Consider the following 24903-nt stretch of genomic DNA (forward strand, 5'->3'; position numbering starts at 1 on the left):
CAACACCTAACAGAAGGTACACAAACGAGTGTGTTCTCTGCAATATTGACACAACAGGGATCTTCCAAAGGTCCTTGTTGAGTTTGTGGTAGAGTCAAACAAAGGTGGAAACCAAAAATGACAGCCATGTTGGCTGTCTGCTTCCTAGATGACACCTCCAATATCGTTTGAAATGCTCCAGTCATCCTGAAGCAAGTATGTGCAGTTGTGCCCTCTGTCGCACACGGTGGCATGCATAGTTTTAGGCTCACAGTAAGCATGTCCCGGGCCTCACATGGGCGTTGTGATGTTCTCACTGGATTTCCGGTTGTGCAGTAGAGTCAATACACTTCAATGGATACCATTAACCAGAACTAGCACACCGGAAATTCTGTGAGAGTATGAAAGGATATGAGATGTCTGGGGGCAGAGTAAGGTGCATAGCAAACCACATAAGGTCCACACACTCTCTAGCTTCCTTTCTCCCAGGGGAGACTGGTCTGGCTGCAAACAAAATCTGTGACAGACACACTCCATCTTTTTGGATCTATCCGGCAGCTGTGTCTATATCTCTACTGGCCTGGGCTGCGTTTCCCAAAAACCCTTAAGTAGTACTTAAGCCTAAGTAGTAGTATGAAGTATTAGGGGGGCCCTAAGCAATACAGTATACCACATCACTAAAAGTTTATGCATACAATCATTTTATAGGCCTATGTACAATATTTTTTTTCTTGCACATGCAAATAAAATGGTTGCGCCAAGTGCAAGGTAAAATAGTGGATGTATACACTTTTAGTGATTAAGTGAGACCCATTTCTAACATATTGCCTAGGCGTCCCCTACTAGGCTTAAGTACTAGGCCTACTTAAGTTTTTTTGGGAGACACAGCCCTGTACATACTGACCCTGTGTATACCTGTGCTGGTCTGGCCTCAGCACTCAGCAATGGAAGCATTTGACAAATATGCTCTCCAAGTGATCAGGTTGCTACATGTTTCAAACCACCTCCACATGGGCAGCAAAAAACAGTAATGGATAAAAGCAGATAAAAGCGTCAGTTAAATTTAATGTTATGTAATATAATGTAACATTAATTGTTGTTGTTGTTGTTGTTGTTGTTGTTGTTGTTGTTAAATAGCTACAATAATAACTTTAATTGTAACAGAAATCAGACATTTCCAGGTAACTTTTTCCAAAACAAAGCTATTAAGATACGCTCGGGTGTGTGAAAGTGCCTATGGAAAATGTCATCTTGAGATTAGACCGGCTGTTTGTTTGTAATTTACTCATGATGAACATCATTTCCTTTTCCTGTTTCCACTGGGCATCAAAACATCAGCAGATTACACACTAATAGGAATTATCATGCTGGTGTTTTGATGTCGCCAATAGACATGGCCCAGAGGGACCACACACACAGACACACACACACACACACACACACACACACACACACACACACACACACACACACACACACACACACACACACACGCACACAATGCAGAGACACACACATGAGGAGAGTTGAATGGACACATGCAGGAATGCCCGCACACACGCACACACGCACACAATCTAGTGGTATTTTAGCAAGTCTGTTAATCAGGGGGACCCTCCACTCAAGCGTTGAGCTCTGGCACTGCAATCAATCACAATAACATATCTGTTCTATTCCATTCCATTCTATTCTATTCTATTCTATTTCATTCCGGTATGGTCCGGTCCGTTCTATTCTATTCTATTCTATTCTATTCTGTTCTGTTCTGTTCTGTTCTGTTCTGTTCTGTTCTGTTCTGTTCTGTTCTGTTCTGTTCTGTTCTATTCTATAACTCAGCTATTAAACTGGATTGAAATGCATTCTTTTTCTACACTGTATTTCTCTCCAAAACAAGGGTTTGACACATTTAAAATGCAAAAAAACCAATGGGCTTAACTGCACAAAGTTGACACACCGTTGATTATAAAGGAAAATTGTAGCTCGCTCTGTCTTCAGCTGCCCCAGAGTTTTGAAGTGGAAACGTCTTTGTTATGTCCCATTCAGACCCACCCTGGCAAACAATACTGGCTACAGACTGTGAAGGACCACAAAGCGAATTCGTTAGTGTTTTTAACCTTGATATGAATTCATGAGCCATGAAGCAAAATGATTTTGAAAACTTGATTTTAAACATGAAAGAAAGACTACTTTATACCACTCCATATTGCTTGCTTTAGTGGTGTGGCGGAAGTCTACATCACCTGAAGCTTAATGCCATGGCACAGTAGCACTGGCCATGACATCACATGCCACAGCACACACACACACACACACACACACACACACACACACACACACACACACACACACACACACACACACACACACACACACACACACACACACACACACACACACACACACCTGACAGACGGCTGATGTATAACAGCACATACATATACCTCAGAGCTGGCAAAAGTATGCTCTCAAATGCACAAATGGAGGATAGTTTCCTTAGTTTGTGTGTGTGTGCGTGTGTGTGTGTGCGTGTGTGCGTGCGTGCATGCGTCTGTGTGTGTGTTATGTTAGAGACCTTGCAAATCTCCCCACATGCCTGCCACACCCAAAGGCATTTAGACAGTGTCATAACCCCCTTAGCTGGAGACATCGCATGCTCTCTCATCACACACACACACACACACACACACACACACACACACACGCACACACACACGCACACCCACACGCACACGCACAAACTCCCCCCTCTCTCTTTCTAATTTAAATCAACGTCTTTGTCCATACACAACTCACACAAAACGCTCGCTGTCATTCTCTCTCTCTCTCTCTCTCTCTCTCTCTCTCTCTCTCTCTCTCTCTCACACACACACACACACACACACACACACACACACACACACACACACACACACACACACACACACACACACACACACACACACAGACTCTCTTTCCTGATCTCTTTCCTGATACACCTGATCTCTTTCTTGATACACACTGACATAGCCTTTATCTACCTCTGTGTTGCGAATTACATAACATGACATAACACAACTTGACATGGCATAACATGACACATCACAGCGTAACATGCCATAACACAACATAACATGACATCACACAACATAACATGACATAACAGAACATAATACGACATAGCATAACACATCACACGCCCTCACGCTCATGCTCACACTCACACAGACACACAGACACAGACACAGACACAGACACACACACACACACACACACACACACACACACACACACACACACACACACACACACACACACACACACACACACACACACACACAGAAAGACAGACAGACAGACAGACAAACACACACACACACACACGCACGCAGGGGCGTAGCAGCACATTTTTGGCCCTAAGCACAATCAGCTCCAATAGCTCCACCCATAAATTGGACTGTGTGTGGGCCCCCTTTATACATGGGGCCCTGGTGACTCAGTCACACTTTACCCCCCTGCACGACACCCCTGAACACATGCACGCACACATTAATTAACATTAATTTACTTATACAACATGACACAGCAAAATACTAAGAACAACAACAACAATATGCGCCCACACACACATGCAGGCACGCATGCACGCACACACACACACAAACACACACGCACATACACGAACATGCACATACACACACACACACACACACACACACACACACACACACACACACACACACACACACACACACACACACACACACACACACACACACACACACACACACACACACACACACACACACACACACACACCAAACGGCAACAACACAAACACCCTCAACATAACCATAACCGTGTGTGTGTGTGTGTGTGTGTGTGTGTGTGTGTGTGTGTGTGTGTGTGTGTGTGTGTGTGTGTGTGTGTGTGTGTGTGTGTGTGTGTGTATACAGCATCATCTCTACTCACCATCTTCCTCATGAACTGTGCGGTGGGTTGCACCTCGGTGCGTCTCTGGTTGTGCTGCTCCACCAGGACCCGCTGGTCGTCTTCAGACAGCTGGGCAGCGCTCAGGGCCACCAGCGACCACACACACACGCACACACACACACTAATCATCTCCATCGCCCCACGATGACACATGATGTCCTACTGCAAGCACACACAGCCACAGGTGCCAAATCCACAGTCCAAGCTGCTCCCACACGTCAATGTGATGTGTGTGTGTCTATATGTGTGTGTGACACTGAAAAAATAGCCTAAGGATGTGTGTGTGAGTGTATGTATGTGTTTGTATGTGTGTGCATGTGTGTGCGTGTGTGTGTGTGTTTGCTTGCAATATGAGTGTGGGCAAGTGTGTGTGTGTGTGTGTTGTCAGTTGCTAGTGCTCTGGTAGAACTGGGGCTCCAGTTTAAGTTCTCTCTGTGTGCTACAGGGATGGAGAGGGAAGGAGGAGAAACACAATCCTCTCTCTCTCTCTCTCCCTCTCTCTCTCTCTCTCTCTCTCTCTCTCTCTCTCTCTCTCTCTCTCTCTCTCTCTCTCTCTCTCTCTCTCTCTCTCTCTATGTTTACTCCCTCCTTTTCTTTTCTGTCATCCCCTCCTTTTTTCTGCCCCCTCTCATGCTCCCACTCTCTCTCTCATCCCCTCCCTCTCTCTCTCTCTTTATTGCTCTCTCATCTTCCCTCCCTCTCCCCCTCTTTCTTCCCCTCTCTCTTTCTCTCCTCTCCCCTCCTCTCTCTCTCCTCTCCCTCATCTTTCCCACCCTATTCCCGTTGCAGTTGAGTAAGATATTGTGTTACATGCACACCCCCTGACACACACACACACATGCACTCGCACACACACAAACACACACACGCACGCACGCACACACAAACACACACACACACACACACACAAACACACACTTGCATGGCCATGCATGAACACTGGCCCGTGCTGCGTAGTGCAATATTGACTCAGACCAACCTGGGAGTTTGCCATCGCATGAGTGTGTGTCTTTCCATATGTACGTATGTGAATATGTATGGGCAGGTACCTGTGTGTGTGTGTGTGTGTGTGTGCGTGCATGTGTTTGTGTGTGTGTGTGTATCAGGGCTTGACACTGGCACCTGCCAACCGGCCAAATGCTGGTAAAATATGGCTGTGGCTGGTAACAATTTCAGTGTCACTAGCCAATTTGGAAGGTAGCTTATTCTATGGTATGACATATCAGAATAGCGTATATTTTGCACTTTGCCCCTTGTGTATCAATTGTTTGTATTTAAGTTCAAGAAAAAGCTCAGTTACTATTTGTTTGCTTTATTTCCATGTAGATACCCATGCACTCATCTTCTTGCTTTAAGCCCCTCATCTTCTGAGGTTAGATGTACAGCGTCATGATTTTTTTTTTTTTTACCAAATTTGTGGCTAGTAGACTAGCTGGATGGCTAGTTACTCTGGGAAACCATTAGCCACAGTGGCCGCCAAGTGAAAATGTTAATGTCAAGCCCTGGTGTGTATGTGTGTGTGTATGTGTGTGTGTGTGTGTGTGTGGTGTGTGTGTGTGTGTGTGTGTGTGTGTGTGTGTGTGTGTGTGTGTGTGTGTGTGTGTGTGTGTCGGAGAGAGAGAGAGAGAGAGAGAGAGAGAGAGAGAGAGAGAGAGAGAGAGAGAGAGAGAGAGAGAGAGAGAGAGAGAGAGAGAGAGAAGCATTTTGTTTTCGGTGGATGTGTAAGTGTATTGTTCAGGAATACAGTAAGCTCAAGGCTCTTCCGCTACGGATGAGGGTGTAGTGGACCACCCACATTATTCTTTTTTAAAGATTTTTTTTTTGCTTTTTTGGGCTACACCTATATTATTCAGACAGGGTAGTGAGAGAGACAGGAAATGAGTAGGGAGAGAGATTTGAGGAAGGATTGAGAAATCACTTGGGGTCAGAGTTGAACCTGACCAAGCCAACCAAGCTAACCAAGTCACGGTGCCCCATCCACATTCTTCATACTGGTGCAGGATTCGAATATTTAACCAGCCTGTTACCCACCGGCAGGGCTCCAGATTAACACCAGTCAACTGGCCAAATGCTGGTGAAATTTTACTTTTGTAAGTTGGTCTTTTCTACCAGCCAGCCACTTTTGTTTGGCAAGTAAGATTAGGATCTACTAGCCATTTTGGCTGATGAGAAAAAAGTTAATTGCCCACCTGTAAACGGATTCATTGCTCCAATCAGTGATGCTAAACTGGATATTGCTGTAACAGGTTGGACTGTTCGGGGTGGGTGCAATGACTGGGCCGGGACCATAGGGGAGCTGTGGCGCTGAGGGATAGGAAGTGCCCGGTCAGAAATTATGGCTTCCTTTAAAAACAGGAAGTTGGAGGTGCCGGGCCTCTTTGGTCTCCATTGTGAAGGGGGTATGGTTGGTGGCGTGCAGCTTTATTTTCTTTTGAGTGCCTGTGTTGTGTGAACGATGTTGAGTGTGTTTATGTATTGAGACTGTTTAACTTACCTGGTTAACTTACCTTGGTGCCTCACATGACTCTCCTGTAGCTGGGTTCCGTTGGTGTTGTGTGAGTGCATGAGTGCAGTCTTAATGTGTGATTGAAGGTTTGTGTGTGTGTGTGCTTGCTTAATTTTGTTTTGTTTGTCTCAGACAGGGTGGCCAACCTGTGCTGGGACACTGTGCGCCACCAATTACTCTAGCCAGCGGCCCAGTGAGGTAGTAGTTTGTTATTGGTAATGTGTGTGTTGATTTTATGCTTTATGTGACAAACTTAATAGAGATAATTATATTTAAAAAAGAGAGTCTATTTAATTAGTTGGGTTTTAAGCTTGTGCATCGTGGGCCACTGGCTGGGGTGAGGGGTTAGCTGCTCACCACAGTCTTATTTATTTAGTGTTTGTTGGGGTTTTACCCTTAAAAGTTTGCAGTGCCTTTAACCCTTTGCATGCTGATATATTGTGTGCCTTTAGTCCTAGGATTTGTAGTGGTTATAGTATTGCAGTGTTTCCTGTTTGCATTGATACCCCTGTAGGTGAGCAGCTATTCCTCCGATCCTCCCATGTGTCTTCAGTGTCATTTGTTTCAATAAACCCTCATACATTTGATTTGTCTCTTTGGTCTTCTGTGGTGTCCACGACTTACTGGTGTCTGAACTTGTTACATCTTAATGGCATGGAAACACAGAACAGAAGAAAAACAACAATGCAAATACCACACCATGCAAATTCATTAGCCATTTGTGTAAAATGGCCTATGCAGACACACACATATCACACGTTCGCACCCACGCACGTTTACGCACGCACGCACATGCACACATACGCATGCACGCACACGCACACGCAGAGCAAAGTGGCCCATACGGTAGCGTAAAAGGATGTTAGCACATGGGCCCAAGTAGCCTACAGTCCTGCTCATGTATTGTGTCTTAACAAAAAAAACCCTGTGTATGTAAACTGTAGAGATGTAGAGAGCCCCCCTGAGCGACATGCAGATAAATACACATACGGTACGGATTTAAAAAAAATACATGAAGATATGAAAAGCTTTGTTGCACAATGACTTAGATCCATCTAGGAACATTTGGGGAAATGGACATTTTTGTATTGGGTATTGCATTGCAAAATGCATTATATAAAGATTTTAAAATCACCCTGCTGTTCTTATAAGTTCCTTGGTCTTCTCAACATGTAAAATGAGATGGGCATCTTCACACCAGTTAACAAAACGATTAATCCCTGATGTGTAGCATAATTGCTTTTATTGATGTAGCCACTGGTTACAAAACACACACACACACACACACACACACCAGATAGCAATGTACCCTCTGTGGAATTCAAATTTAGAGCCGTTATCACCCTCTGGATCCTGACACCACAAGACTCCATTTACACCTTGATGGGTGACACCCTTTTGTCAACTAATGAGGGGAGGGGTCTACAGCTCCACCTATACTAGTGGCCTAGGGATACAGCTCCTGGCTCCCTTCCATCAGGTCAGAACTTCTCAAAAGAACAATCAGAATCTGCAAACAGTTCAATCCTTTGACTACCAGAAACTGGATGGATGAGGATCTTCATAGACGCTCATCACAACTCGCAATGAACATGACTGACATAAAGGAAGAAGACATCTATGACTTTCTACCAGAGCATTTGTCTGTAGACACGAAAGATAGTCATACTTGGACACCAATTAGCAAAGAAGAACCACATTTGTCACATGATTTCGAAGGAGAGAAGTCTCATGGCATGCAATTTAGTGGTCATGAGATCACTTTTACAATTCAGCTATCAACCCCATCACAACAGGGAATATCTTTGAAGGTGATTAAAGAAGAAGACATTTATGATTTCCTCCCAGAGCATTTGTACAGAACAAAGGAGGAAGACAATGAAACTGACACATCGAATGTGAAAGAAGAAGTTCTGGACATGAAAAGGGAAACAGCGTCTTCTCCAATGGAACATAATGCAGCCATGGCCCCAATAGGTACGTTTTATAACAAAATACAAACTAACAAAATTAAAAACTAGTTTTGAACATTCTTTAAAGGTGAACTGTGGTGGACAGAGTAGATATGGCCTAGGCCTACTGCAACTATGCTGCTTTGCCAAATGTGATCTTTTCATGTATCCCTAGTAACAGCCCTAGTAACAGAGAACGTAAAGAGAACATTTGCCTTTTGGTTCTCTACAGGTTAGGTTTGTAACCAAACCAAGATCTACCACCTAAAAATGTTCCCTTTGGTTACAGTAAAAACCAAGCAGCCATTGGTTCCGGTTCGGTTCTGGATACGTTTCGGATACGTCATTTTTGGTTCTGTTTCGGTTCTCACTGGGTTGGCAGGAAAGTTTAATTTCCGTTCCCAGAACAGGATATGTGTGGTTCCCATTTTATTCCCTCACTGTTCTCAACGTGCCTTTATTGCTTTCCATGTTTGTTCCCTCACTGTTCCCATATGGTTCCCATAACCTTGTTGGTTACATTATAGGTTTGGCCATGTCTGGTTCCCTAGACGTGCTACTGATGTTCCCCCAACCTTGCATGCATGGCCACTGTTTACTTCAAGTAATGATGAATGTCCACCCAATTAAATCACATACGATCACACATCAGTAACAGTATTTACTCCACATTGAATCATGTACATTTAAAATCAAACATTTTCAATTCAATATGCTAACCTTTTTCATTAATTTAACTTGGGTTGGGTTAACTTGGTTGGGTTGATCTAAGGTTTGCCTATGCACACAACATCACAAAAAAGATGATGAAGTGGTGAGTGATTGAAACATTTTGAGAACTTGTTACACCCTTGCCGGAAACAAGCAGTCCCATCACAACCAAACTGTCCATCAGCACCTGGTCACACCTAATTACTAAGGGCTGGTATGTCATGATTCCATTATTGCTTGCACCTGCCAAAATTCCTAATCACTCTGGGGACATGGTATTCTTGAGCCTGTATATAAACCTGGGCTGTCACAGTGCTTTAGTTGTTTGCCTGCCTGTCTGTTGGTTGGTTAGCATGGCACAGCATAGCACTTGCTTGCCTACTTTGTAGGTGTGCTTTGCAAGCCAGCTAATAGCACTTTTGACTTATGGCATTTGTTAGCTTGCTAACTTCATCTTGTGCTTTGCTTTGTGAGATAGCCAGTAACAGCAGTTGTGACCTTGCTTGCTCCATTGTGCACTTGATATAGAAGAGGTTCTTTAAATTCCACATTAAGGAAGACATTGGATATTAATCTCCACTGAAATGTGTTCATACAACTCAACTGACTCTAAATTTCATTGTGGTACAGGACTGCACACATTAAAAAATTAAATATAGATCTCATACATGTATTTGTATCAGGCAACTCTAAACATTACCTTAACAGTGCAGTATGGTAGAGTGGTGCCATGCACAGGGTGTTGCAGTGATCCTTAAACCCCCTTGTATCACATATTAAAAATCTACAGCTTTATGTTTAGTGGAACATACTTTTTTTCAAGGTCTAAAGCTGGGCTGACACTGTGCGACTTTTGCCCTGATTTGGCACTCGCACGACTTTTTGAGAGTCGGGCCGATTTCTTGCTCAATCGCAGGTCAATCATGAGTCTCGCATCGTGCAGTGTACATGGGGTAACGACAAGCGATTTCGCCTCACGATCGTGCAATCGCAGGGTCACAAGAAAACTCAAAATGGTTTGAAATTCTGGTCGTGGCTCGTGCGTAAATCGCACAGTTAAAGCAGTGCTACGACCTGATTTGACACTTCACATGCACAAATTAATAGGGCCGTGCGATTCGCTGTTGAGCGCGACCTCATCTCCACCTCAGGTGCGCATGTTCCCTCCTCTGCAGACCGGGGAAACATGCCTGTCGCGTCGTACGGTGGAAGCATTTCGTGAGTCGTGAGCTGTGAATTTTTAAACATTGAAATTCCATCGTGCCGTGTGAGCAGATTCTTAAGACCCACGAGTGAAAATATCGCACATATGCCCGGCTTTAGTTAGAGATTTCCCATTCATTTTCTCATAGGGAGACAAATATAGGAGATATTTGGGGAATAGGCCAAAAAATTAAACAATGAGATATCAGTTTGAAACTTTCACAGTTGGTAACTCACATTCATGCAAACAATTTTTCATTGAAAAATTTCTGAAATATGATGATGAAATCTGTGATAACAGACCAAGCATAAAACAAATTGCAATAGTAATGGTTCATACATTATATTGATCCTTCAACCCCTCTGCATCACATATTAAAAATCTACTTTCATCAATTCAGTGGAAAGTATGCAATTGTATCCACTAAATGGCAAAATGCATTGGAAATCTGCTACTTCTGACCTTCAAAAAAGTATGTTCCACTAAAGTGATGAAGGTGGACTTTTCATTTGTGATGTAGAGTGGGTCAAGTATCAATAAAAAGTGTAAATCATTACTTTTGCAATTTGTTTTATGTTTTGCCCGTTGTTGCACACTTTATCACATATTTAAGTATATGGGTAACACTTTATTTTAAGGATACATGTATTAGCACTAATACATACAATATTAATGCCTGTGTAAGTAACTTGCAAGGCATGTACTAAGCAAAATAAGACAGTTGTTAGACATTTATTCGCAAATGTCTTGTTCATGCACAATAAGGGATTTATTACCAATATAACCTTAGTAAGGACCTAGTAGACCTAGATTTCTATTTATGAGTAAGCAGTAAGGGCCAAAATACAATGTGTATAAGCTCCTGGTAAACTGTGTGAATAAACCCTGAACAGTGTGAAAACAGATGTGGAATAAGGGTCCCTATTCTAAAGTGATGCATTGCTCAGCCCAGATTGCTTAAGGCACCTGCACTACCTAGGGCCCCCGCACTACCTAGGACCCCCAGTCTACCCAGCCCTCCCCCCCGGGAAGCAAAGTGTAAGAATATTTCTGAATCTGCATCAGTCTAATGAGATATGTAGATTTCACTTAACTCAGTCAGATGATAGTTGTGTAATAGGAAGGATTATATAGCAAGGATTGGACATAAACTTCTCAATGACGGTGGGGTGGTGGGATGTCATATTTTCATACACCAATTAGTTTTTAATGTAAAAACCGTACAATAAATGCAGAATATAACAATGAGAAATAGTTTGGAAGCGAAACTAAGCTGTTCCTTTGTGATAAATAAGTTAATGTTTGAGAAACTTAGCTCCAAGAAGTGCAGTGCATGATGGGTACGCCCTTAGTCAGAAATGCAATGCAAAGCCAATGCAGCAATGATAATAGTTCTGTTGTTACGTACATGGCAAATTGTTTGGATAGCAACTAAATTGCACGAGTGAGGGGAGGAGCTAAGGACGTAGGTAGGCTCAGAGCTGGGTAGGTTGTCTGTTGGCCTAGATTGCGTACCCATCATGCACTGCACTTCTTGAAGCTAATGTTCTCAAACATTAACTTAATTATCACAAAAGAATAGTTTATTTTCGCCTCAAAACTAATATTCTAATGTTCTGGATTGATTTTGGGGTTTTTTACCATTAAAACTCAGTGGTACATGAAAAAAAATGACATCTCACCAACCCACCGTCATTGACAAGTGTACGTTCAATCCTTGCTATATATAGGCTCCTGCTACCTTACTCATATTAATTAGCACAACAGAAAATTGGATAATTCTGCTGAATATATTAGAATTATTTAATATACCCTTACACTTTGCTGATATGGGGGGGCTAGTGCAGACTTGGGTGGTGTGGGGGCCCTGGGTAATGAGGGGGACTTTGGTAGTGTGGGGGCCCTAAGCCATCTGGGGTGAGCAATGCATCACTTTAGAATAGGGACCCTTATTCTGTATCTGTTTTCACACTGTTCAGGGTTTGTTCACACAGTGTGTCGGGAGCTTATACACATTGTATTCTGCCACTTACTACTTACTAATAAATAGAAATATAGGCTTACTGGTCCTTACTAACGTTATATTAGTAATAAATCCCTAATTGGACATGAACAAGACATTTGTGAATACATGTTTAACAACTGTCTTATTTTGCTTAGTACATGCCTTACAAGTTACTTACACAGGCATTAATATTGTATGTATTAGTGCTAATAGATGTATCCCTAAAATAAAGTGTTACCAGTATATGTGATCTCATTTGCATATTTAATCATCATATTTCAGACAACTTGCAATACAAAAAATCCTTGTCTGTGCTTGGGTAAATTACTATGAAAGTTTCAAATTGATATCTCATTGTTTAAAATGCCTATTCCCCATCTATATTGTTTCCCTATGGGAAAATGAATGGGAAGTCTTCAACTTGGACCTTGAAAAAAAGTATGTTCCACTAAATATAAATCTGTAGATTTTTAGTATGTCATTTAGATATGCCAAGGGATTATAAAAAACTTAAAATGATTACTATTGCAATTTATCCCGGGTCAAACGCTAGATTGACTGGCCTAAAAAGTGTAATGGCTATGTCTTAAGGCGGATTCATACTTGGCGTTACTGGCGCTAACCTCCTTCATACCTCCCTCGCGACGATGGCGTGCGTTCAAAATGACGTCACACGGCCCTCCGCAAGCTGGCGTGGCGCGAGGTCGTGCACCCCACATTTTTTGTAACTTGGCGTGCGCCACCAGCGACCATGCAGGTAGGCAGACAAAGCAGGAGTTGCGAAGAGAGGCTACAGCTACTGCAGGCTACTACAGAATGGACCCTGCATCATTTTGATGATAATAAAATGTCATTGAGAGTTATTTTATCTTCTCCCTTAAATGTTGTTCAGTGAAACAATTGTTTACTTTGTTCAGAAGCACGTTGTGTTTGGCGATCTATTTATAAATTATGCAGCCAGAACAATGCTCTCACATGGTCTTGGAATGATCTGGCAATGTAGGCTACAACCAAAATCTATGTTTCATTGTGGTAAGTCATAAGTCAGACGTTCAGTAGCCCTACAGCAGCCGTGTTTGGCTTTCTATTTTTATACATCTGTAGAACTGATGCTGCGAGTTGCGAAAGATGCTGCCGTTTCTCTCATGAACAGCAGAGGGCACACTTCCGAAAATGCAAGCGAAAGCCTGTTAATGGCGCTTTTGACTATGAATGGTCTGCCACATTTTAATGGTTCTCGCGCCAAATATTATTTCCAGAAATTCAAAATGGTGGACAATGGAAAAGATCCTTCTTAATATGTATGAAAAGTGACATTTCAAAATGAATACATAGAACTTTATGGTGTGGTAAGTCTTTGTGGAAAAGGTAGCATTTGTGAATGGGAGACATGAATTCTGGAAAGATACAAAAATATTACACAGGGCACCTTCAAATATTATGCTGTGTAATTGGACAAGTAAATGGTGTCTATGCCTATGCTTTGAACCGTGTATTGCTCGGTGTGTCTATTCTCACTAAAAGTTAGGACACTAAAATAATGAGACGTGCACAGGTCTTGTGTCTAATGATGTACAGTAAAAATATCTCCAAATTGAACACATTGAAAATGGGCTAGGCCCGAAACAGCTGTTGCTCCAATTCATGTCCTCAGACTTTTTTCACTTTTTCAACTTTATTGTATGGGCGATTCTCCAATTAGGGTATTTTTTGACCTGGACAATTTCAGTAAATGTGAAAACGTAGCTATTGTTATACTTAGTATTCATGTTCTGTCGATGAATGAAGATGTTGGCGGTGATCATTTTAGATAAATAATATTACATTTTTGGTATTTTTTCCAGACCAGGCAAAGAAAATGCCATTTCCATCATTGAAATAGTAGTGGAAATGACAGTTGTGGAAATGACATTTCCTCTCTTTCTCTCCCAACGTTTACTTTTAACAAAATTATAAATCCCGGTTGTTTTATTCCCTCTCATGAAATATAAACAGTTTGGAAATTCCATACATAAAGTGTCTACTGAGCAATATTTCCCTTGTTTTTTTGTTGTTGTTCTTCTCCTGTGGGGAGAACTCTGGTGTCAATCCATGGGAATCCCTCTGAAGATTCTTTTGTCATACTGACCAAGGGTGAAAAGTATTTCTGGTGCTACAACAACCCCCCCCCCATGTTGGAAAAAAGGGAAAAAAAACAACAACAAAACAAAGCTTCAAATATATAGTTTCCCCTTGGTCAATTAGGCCATGATAACAGCTGTCCTATTACGCCTTCTCACTGTTGTCAAGACAATACTTTAAATACACCAAGGGTTTTAAATTAAAATAAAATAAACAATCTCTTCATGACTATGTCAGGTAAGTTTGAGCTATTCTCTTCATACGGCACTTGTCACAAATGGCATAGTGTGGTTGTTTATTTTCTACTTAAAGGGACACTGTGCAGGAAATGGAAATGAAAGTTTACTAAGTAATTAACAAATATTTTCTAGTATGGTCCAAGTAGTCATTTTTGCAGCTAAAAATGGCTATTTTTGGAAATTCAAAATGGCGGACCATGGAGAAGATCCCCCTTTTCATGTATGAAAAGTGCAAGTTTTTCAGTCATAATGAATACTTACAATTTGACGGTGGTGGTAAGTATTCCTGAAAAAGGTAACATTAGTGAATGGGCAGCATGAATTCTGGAAATAAACAACTAAAAATCTCACACAGTGTCCCTTTTAAATAGCAAGGAAGCACTTGCAAGGAGACACTGACGAAGGCAACAGCCCAAACGTTTGTCTACACTTCTGCTGCTATGTAAATAATAAAAAATAAAAAGAAGAAAAGAACCCGAGTGCGATCCACTTTCTCACCTCCCAAGTTATTCAACTGGAGACGCACCACACGGAAGAGCGCGGTGTATCTGAAAAAAAGTAAGGTTTGCTATTTAAGTAGTAGTAGTTCAAATATGGGTTTTTGTGCCAGCGTTAAACCTATTCTCTTACCAGTACTGCGCACTGGCTGTAAATTGTATACCGGTGCTGTGCACCTGTACGCTCCTGACTATTTTCCACCACTGTTACTGACTAAATCATTCTAAAGCAAGGCGCCTGGGATTGTAGTACAGTGCCCTCCATAATTATTGGCACCCCTGGTTGAGATGTGTTTTTTAGCTTCCAATTATTTTATTTTTTTTCTAAATAATATGGGACCTTAATGGAAAAAAAGAGAAAAATCCAACCTTCAATACAAGTGCATTTATTCAGTGGGGAAAAAATCCCACACAAAGAAATAATTATTTGACATCAAATAATGTGTGTCACAATTATTAGCACCCCTGGTGTTAATATTTTGTACAACCCCCTTTTGCCAACAAAACAGCACCTAATCTTCTCCTATAATGTTTCACAAGATGGGAAAAGACAGAAAGAGGGATCTTCAGCCATTCCTCTTTGCAGAATCTCTCTAAATCATCCAGAGACCTGGGTCCTCTCCTCTGTACTCTCCTCTTCAGCTCACCCCACAGGTTCTCAATGGGGTTGAGGTCAGGGGACTGAGATGGCCATGGGAGGAGCTTGATTTTGTGTCTGGTGAACCATTTCTGTGTAGATTTGGCCATATGTTTAGGGTCATTGTCTTGCTGAAAGACCCAGTGACGACCCAGCTTCAGCTTTCGGGCAGAGGGCAACAGATTTTGATTTAAGATGTCCTGGTATTTCAAAGCATTCATGATGCCATGCACCCTAACAAGGTTCCCAGGGCCTTTGGAAGCGAAACAGCCCCACAGCATCACTGACCCACCCCCATACTTCACAGTGGGTATGAGGTGCTTTTCAGCATGCGCATCTTTCGTGGTACGCCAGACCCACTTAGAGTGTTTGTTGCCAAAAAGCTCAATCTTGGTCTCATCTGACCAAAGCACACGGTCCCAGTTGAAGCCCCAATACCGCTTGGCGAACTCCAGACGCTTGCGTTTATGATTGTGAGTGAGGAAAGGTTTTCTCCGTGCATGCCTCCCAAACAGCTTGTTGGCGTGTAGACAGCGCCTGATGGTTGATTTGGAGACTTTGTGACCCCAGGATGCTACCATTTGTTGTAATTCTGTAACAGTGAGCTTTGGAGATCTTTTGATTTCTCTTACCATCCTCCTCACTGTGCGTGGTGGCAAAATAAACTTGGGTCCTCGTCCAGGCTTGTTTACCACTGTTCCAGTTGTTTTGAACTTCTTAATTATTCCTCTCACAGTGGATATGGGCAGCTGCAGTTGAGTGGCAATCTTCTTGTAGCCTCTGCCTGACCTGTGAAGGTCGACGCACATCTGCCTCACTTGTATGCTGTGTTCCTTTGTCTTTCCCATGTTTAAGAGTGGATAAGAGAAATGGCCTCGGTGTCACGTCATATTTATACCCCAGGGAAACAGGAAGTGATGAATTACTAATTAAATGTTCCTACATACTCTGGTAAACTTTGTAAACTACTGTAGAAATGACAGAAATGCTTCAATTATATTTATTTCCTGGGAATTGTTAAGGGTGCCAATAATTGTGGAACAGGTGATTTAATGAAAAATAATTATTTTTTAGTCAGGGATTTTTTTATTTTCTTACAATTCATTTGAGTTGAAGGCTACATTTTCCTACAATTTTCAGTGTGACAGTATTCTTCTGCAATAAACACTGAATTTATTTTAAGGCTTTTAACACATCTCAACCAGGGGTGCCAATAATTATGGAGGGCACTGTATGTAGTTTGTGAAGTTAAAATTCATTTGTTTGTTTGTCTTCTTTTTCTTTCCTCAGGTGAACACCAGGCACCTCATAATAATACAGACCAATACCAGTGTCCCACATGTGGGAAAGGATTTGCACTAAAGGCTAATCTCAACAAGCATAAGAGAACCCACACTGGAGAAAGGCCTTACCAGTGTGCAACATGTGGAAAAGGCCTTGCATCGAAAAAGAGCCTCATCATCCACCAGAGAATCCATACAGGGGAAAGGCCTTACCATTGTGCTACATGTGGAAAAGGCTTTAAACATAAATGTGATGTCATTAAACATCAGAGAAGCCATACTGGAGAATGGCCTTACCAGTGTGCAACATGTGGAAAAGGTCTTGCATCGAAAAATAGCCTCATCATCCACCAGAGAATCCATACAGGAGAAAGGCCTTACCAGTGTGCTACATGTGGAAAAGGCTTTAAACATAAATGTGATGTCATTAAACATCAGAGAAGCCATACTGGAGAATGGCCTTACCAGTGTGCAACATGTGGAAAAGGCCTTGCATCGAAAAATAGCCTCATCATCCACCAGAGAATCCATACAGGAGAAAGACCTTACCAGTGTGCTACATGTGGAAAAGGCTTTAAACATAAATGTGATGTCATTGCCCATCAGAGAACCCATACTGTAGAAAGGCCTTACCAGTGTACTACATGTGGAAAAGGCTTTAAACAGAATTGTGATCTCATCACGCATGAGAGAATTCATACTGGGGAAAGGCCTTACCAGTGTGCTACATGTGGAAAAGGCTTTACACGGGCAGGAGATCTCAACAGGCATCAGAAAATTCACACTGACTACAAGTAAAACTGGTGCACAAGACCTGCTTTACTTGGAAGAACAGTAACAGAACAACTGAATGTTGAGACTAAGGAACAAGACCTGTATTAAAGGTGCACTATGTACCATCTGCATGTTGGGATTGGGGAACAGTATGCATGTCGTAGAGAAGTGATCTTTTTCGTAAATACAGTTGTATTTGGATTTCAGACATTCAACATGAATATTTTTTATTGGGATTGGGTCACGATTTACAAGGCATGTTATGTTATGTGATAATGTTTTTGACCACATTCTTATATTACAAATATATTCTCACCTGGTCACCTGGCTAGAATTACAATATAGACCAGATATAGCCCCATACACATTAGGCTGCTTTTGTCACTTCAGTAGTGGTAATTTAGTGAACATTACTACTACTACTTATGCTACTACTACTAATAGGCCTACTTTCATTTTATATAGCTTTCAAAACACTCAAGGACACGTAACATGGACACTTAACATGGTGTGTGTGTGTGTGTGTGCGTGTGTGTGTGTGTGTGCGTGCGTGCACGTGCGTGTACGTGCGTGTGTGTGTGGGTGATCATGTGGTCATGTGGAGAATACTGATGGGTGTATGAACAAGGGAGTAAAATAGAAAGGCCTAAAACACTGCACTACCATGATAAGTTAGATAACTGAACACACACACACACACACACACACACACACACACACACACACACACACACACACACACACACACACACACACACACACACACACACACACACACACACACACAGAGAGAGGCTGTAAACAGTGGTTGCTAGTTTTCTAGTGTTGCTTTGTTTTGTTGATGTGATTTTATTCGTAGCATGTTACGCCTTGATTACTTTCAAAATACTTCAGAAATGTATTGTGTTTTAACTACTTTTTAAAATAAAGTGTTTTTTCAATGCACAAGGGAATGTTTCAGCAGAGTATTCTCTAAATGGATGAAGTGATTAGCAAAGTACTGTATACCTTTACAAATGCAGAGACCCATAGCATGTCCTTTAAGGTAACAATAGCACACACATCAAGGGTGAGTGTACAAGAGCCACTAATGAACCGGGAACCCTTGGGTTGCCAACCCAGTGCTCTAACCACTGAGCCACGACTGCTTCTTTACAGTAAACACCTGACAGGTGTCAAAGACCACAACACAATACAATAATACATTGTGCACAATGCAAAATAAAACAGTTCTACTGCACATAGTGAAATATACATGTATTTTTTTCTTTGGTGATTTCATCCATCCTTCTGTGAGCCATCTTGCAAATGTGGACACAGGAGAATGCAGCAATAATATCCTGTAGTGTCGATGGGTATATAAAATATTACTGTACAGTACTCTAATTTAGATTGAAAATATGGCAACAGCATAGCAGTTGCTGCTCAGTGATGGATATGTGTGTGTGCGTGTGCGTGTGTATGCGTGCAGCAATGGAAACGAATGGATTGAAAAATAGAACATCAGGGTGTTAGATTTGTGTATGTCGCCTTGTATTGGTCTGATTCTGGGAACTTGGCTTGTTGTCTCAGTTGTGGGTAGACACCACAGTCTTCACTCGTGACATTGTCTCCTATTTAATTACTTTTGTTCATCTGTGCCATTCATTCATCACTCTAAACTATGAACACACACAGCCGCGTGCGCACACACTCTCACACGCACACGCACACGCACACGCACACGCATACGCATACGCACACACACACACACACACACACACACACACACACACACACACACACACACACACACACACACACACACACACACACACACACACACACACACACACCTGACAGACTGCTGCAGCTGATGGATAACACCACATACTGTGTATACATCAGAGTTAGCGTACAAGTTGACACAGGGTTTATATGTACTGTATACTGTACATAGGTAGAAAGGCTACAAGTAATCATAGAAGATACGTAGCATTAAGACATAGTCTTCAGGGAAGCAAAGGATCTCACACACACACGCACACGCGCACACACACACACACACACACACACACACACACACACACACACACACACACACACACACACACACACACACACACACACACACACACACACAGAACCCTTGTACAAAGATTTAGGACCAAGGTCCTGCATCTCTGCCAATGCGTGGTGTTAGTGTCTCTGGTAGTGTGTGTAAAAGGTGCTGTGTCGTGCAGCTGTCTCCACGTCCTTAAACTGCTGCACCCGTCTGCTATCCTCATCAGCTGTGTGTGTGTGTGCGTGCGTAAGTGCGTGTGTGTGTGTGTGTGTGTGCGTGCGTGTGTGTGTGTTCTTCTCAAGGAGGAGCACTGCATCAGAATGCTGAGCTGTCAAACTCTGGGCAGAGACAGCAGCAAACACTGTTTACAGCCTGTGTGTGTGTGTGTGTGTGTGTGTGTGTGTGTGTGTGTGTGTGTGTGTGTGTGTGTGTGTGTGTGTGTGTGTGTGTGTGTGTGTGTGCGTGTGTGTGCGTGTGTGTGCGTGTGTGTGTGTGTGTGTGTGTGTGTGTGACGTGAGACCTGGAGCCCTCCAAAACATAATGACTAAGAAGCTTGGCACTACACACACACACACACACACACACACACACACACACACACACACACACACACACACACACACACACACACACCTCCCCAGAGTTTGACAGCTAAGCAGAATGACGTATGGGCCCCTCCTTCAGGAAACCCCACCCCAGCAAAGGAGACCCACACACACACACACACACACACACACACACACACACACACACACACACACACACACACACACACACACACACCACCCCAGCAGAGCAGGGCACAGGGTACACCCAAATAGAGGGAGCATCACTCACACAGAGGCCCACGCAAATGAGGGGTGGAGGGTGATGCGTTGTTATGCCCAGTGTGTGTGTGTGTGTGTGTGTGTGTGTGTGTGTGTGTGTGTGTGTGTGTGTGTGTGTGTGTGTGTGTTACATAAGCACTATACAGTTGTACATCATACACCATGCAATCATACGTAAGCACCCTGATACACATACAGAGGGAGGAGGGAGCATACACACACTGAAGATTTTTCACACACACGCACGCACGCACGCACGCACACACACACACACACACAGCATGGCCTCAGCTAACAACATTGGGAGGGAAAGAGCGGGAATTTTACCGTCTACTGTATGCTCGTTCTGCTTCAGTCCCTCCCTGCTTTATTGGGAAGGAGGCCACACATGCAACCCCCAACCCCAACCTAGCAAGCGTATGGAAGGGGGACTCACATGCAACCCCCAACCCCAACCTAGCAAGCGTATGGAAGGGGGGCCACACAGGCAAGCCCCAACCCCAACCTAGCAAGCGTATGGAAAGGGGCCACACATGCAAGCCCCAACCCCAACCTAGCAAGCGTATGGAAGGGGGACTCACATGCAAGCCCCAACCCCAACCTAGCAAGCGTATGGAAGGGGGACTCACATGCAAGCCCCAACCCCAACCTAGCTAGACTATGGAAGGGGGACTCACATGCAGGCCTCAACCCCAACCTAGCAAGCGTATGGAAGGGGGACTCACATGGGAATGAGAGTCAAGAGAGAGTTGAGCGCAACCATGACCATGACATCAGAGGGTTACAGGTTCAAATCCCACCCTTTCTGGCTCCTAACCCCATTCTGCTCAAGGGACTATAACCAATACCCTGAAGCCTACTTAAAAAATAACTGTGAATCGCTTTGGATAAAAGTGTTAGCTAACTGTGATGTAATGTGAAGTCCTAGCCCCGTAGAAAGAGTAAGGAGGGGGGAGCTCACACATGCAAGTCCCGAGCCCAACCCAGCAAGAGTAGGGAAGGGGGACATACGCTGCAGCTGGTAAGCCCAGCCCCAGCCCCAGCCCCAGCCTAGCAACCGTAGGGAGGGGGACTGACGCGTAAACCCCAGCCCTAACCCCAGCCTAGCAACCGTAGGGAAGGGGACTGACACGTAAGCCCCAGCCCCAGCCCCAGCCCCAGCCTAGCAAGAGCAGGGAGGGGGAGGCTCACACGCAATCAGACCCAGCTACACCCTGCTTTATTGGGAGGGGGCCACACATGGAAGCCCCAAGTCCTGGGGAGATGATGGAAGTGGGGATAATTTTGGTCCCACAGCCAAGTCTCTTGCAGCCTTATTGGGGATGAGGAACCACAGACCCACGCATGACCCGGCCCCACCCTGCTGTACTGGGAGGGGGGAGTCACGTGAATACCTCAACTGCATTTGGAGAGAATATGTGACGGAGCTGATTTGGCCTGCTGTATAGACACAGAGAGGGACTCACAGACACATACACACAGCACACAGCCAATAGCCCTGGTACATGGCATCATAAAAGTTCATCATCATAAAAGTTATATTAGATGAAAATATAGGTTTGATTAAACCGTCTATGTTGGATGAAGGGCCAGACTGGCATTAGAAGTATTTTTTCTCACACCAGTACACGATGTCAGTCTGGCCACTGCATTCAGCTGGGGGCTCACTCAACCATAGGCGTTAATGTCCAGGCGCCAGGGGCCTCAAAGATACATACACTATATAATGCTGCTCTGTCTCAATGATTATGTCATAAAAAGGTAAAAATGGAGAGTAAAATGTTGAAGACAAATTTGAATGTCTATTTCTATCTCTTTGCAAAAAAAACCCCAAAAAACTAAACATTTTTAACATCCAAAACCATCAAGAATACACAAGACACTGTACTTAAATATTATAATGCCTGAGGGGGCCAGGACCAACTGAACCCTCCCATCCCTACTCCTTCATCCATCCCCCTTCCCCAAAGCACCTTAAGGTCCAGGTAGGTATCATATAGCACACAGTGACCTATGGAAAGGGAGATATTTTGCTTGGCAACATCATTTTATTGGTCCTATAGCAGGGGTGTCAAACTCAAATTGACTGAGCACCAAAATCAAAATCAGGAACGAAGTTGTAGACCGAACTCAATATATATATATTTTTTAAAGGGCTAAAATTGTGTGTGCATGCTTGATATCCCTGCCCTACAGGGTACTCACAAGTGGGACCTCACATCACCTTGCTGCACTGCACAGCAGTGGTTCTCAACCTTTTTTTGAACAAATATCCCCTTGAGCTCATTATCAGCCTCCCAATGCCCACTTGACTTCCTCATAAGTCTACCAATGCCCCCCTTAGTTACTAAAAGATGAAACAGACTAATGCACCTCAATTGGACCTAATGGCTGCCTCCCCTCTCAGCTCTCAATGCCTCAGCTCAGCCCTCTCCCCTCTCTTTCTCAATGCCTCCCAGGGCTCTCTAATACCCCATGGGGGGGCTCTAGAGCCGGAATAGGTTGGGAACCTCTGCTCTAGAGCCCCTGATGGGAAACACTACTGAGGAGAGACGAGGAGGGGAACTGAACACTCATACTGCACGGCACAGCCCAGGCACACCCAGTGAGGAGGAAATGCAGACACAGACGACACAGCCCAGGGCCCACACCCTGTTTCTTTGGGAGGGGTGAAGTAGGACTCATACAGTGCGCAAGTACAGTAAATTAAGAACAGACTGACGCGCAGTGGAAGTCAGGGCTTTTTTTTTCATTAAAACTCACATCGAAATTAAGAAAGCTTCTTGCGTATGTGTTTTGGCAGGCAGGTGCATTGGAAAAGACCCAAAGGTCGCAAATCAAGAAACTTTAGAAACTATCCCACACCCTTTCTCTCCCCATACAATGGTGCTTGCCAAACAGTCAGTGTGTGGGATGCTCGGATGAAAACTGAAGTCTCATGTAACATAGTGGAGTCAGGCTTTCATTCCTGAGTGCCTATGCAATAATTTACTGATCTGGTCATACTGTATGGACTGTATGCAGAACACACAGACCCGCCCAGCTGTTTTGAAAGGTGGAGAGGAAGGATCTCTTTCACACACGCACACACACGCGCACGCGTGCACACACACGTGCACACACACACATGCACACAGTAGGGGGTTGGTTCTAAGATGTTATGGAGTTCATGTTATGGATTTTATGTTATTGACATATAGGGTTTTTTAATGTTTATAATGTGGGTGGGGGTTCTTCTGGAATGCCGTATTTTAGGGTTCATCATACGGACGGAGTTGGTACTCTATTGGAGGTGTGTGTGTGTGTGTGTGTGTGGGGGGGGGTCCTGGGTTATAAGGATTCATATTAAGGATGGGAGGTGGAGTTCCCCTCAACTGCTGAAGTACCATAAGCAATACAATGATCTCCGCCTAGCAACCCCATCCCTCCCCAAACACACACACAGACACACAGACACACAGACACACACACACACACACACACACACACACACACACACACACACACACACACACACACACACACACACACACACACACACACACAGGCGGCAACATACTGTAAACACTGCCCAAACTTACATGCCGACACATACAGTATTAACAATCCCATCACGTCTGAAATGTATCAAAGACACTCATGCACGCGCGCAAAATACTGTATCCCATAACCCCATAACTCCCCTAACACAATACAGACATCTGACGATAATCATGATGTAAGCTTTTTGATATGTCCATATGTCCATATGGTTTCTCTTTCATCTTGTACAGTGTGAAATTACGAGTGAAATGGCTGGTGTGAATTATGATCAAAATGGCAGCCAGACTGAAGCCAGCTGATGCTGTCCTTATGTCCCTCATCGTGACCTTCAGGGGGGCTTTCATGCACAGTAACTTATGCAGTATTAATTCAAGACTTAAAGAGTACGACAGACGTGAGTGTTATATTAGACTCTCTGACTACAACATTTACTTCGTATGGTGGTAAACCCTGGACAGTCAATCCTCAGACATGGATCAAGGAGTGAAAGTGCTCCAGGGAAAATTCGACCTGGTATGTATCTACTTGGAATCACTTTGGGGTTAGGAGGTTTGGGTTTGTGTCCTTATGTTCTTAATCACAACCTTCAAGTAGGCTTTCATGTGAAGTAAA

At 43.4% G+C, this 24903-nt stretch overlaps 2 protein-coding genes across 2 annotated transcripts in view; one reads left to right on the forward strand and one right to left on the reverse strand.

Moving 5' to 3' along the window:
- The window catches only part of LOC134457618 (peptidase inhibitor 16-like), a 15706-nt gene extending 11352 nt beyond the window's left edge, over window positions 1-4354 (reverse strand). Inside the window, exon 1 of the mRNA XM_063209621.1 lies at window positions 3928-4354. Coding sequence (XP_063065691.1) covers window positions 3928-4101 — 174 coding nt within the window. The 5' untranslated portion in view covers window positions 4102-4354. The remainder of the gene's footprint in view (window positions 1-3927) is intronic.
- Window positions 4355-7942: 3588 nt separating this feature from the next.
- LOC134456772 (zinc finger protein 484-like) lies at window positions 7943-18802 on the forward strand. Its single transcript, XM_063208300.1, has 2 exons — window positions 7943-8431; window positions 17111-18802. Exons 1-2 carry the CDS (start codon window positions 8002-8004, stop codon window positions 17899-17901), a joined length of 1221 nt encoding a protein of 406 aa, XP_063064370.1. The 5' UTR covers window positions 7943-8001; the 3' UTR covers window positions 17902-18802.
- The last annotated feature ends 6101 nt before the right edge of the window (window positions 18803-24903 follow it).

The sequence above is a fragment of the Engraulis encrasicolus genome, chromosome 10 (assembly GCF_034702125.1).
Source record: "Engraulis encrasicolus isolate BLACKSEA-1 chromosome 10, IST_EnEncr_1.0, whole genome shotgun sequence".
Lineage (NCBI taxonomy): Eukaryota > Metazoa > Chordata > Actinopteri > Clupeiformes > Engraulidae > Engraulis > Engraulis encrasicolus.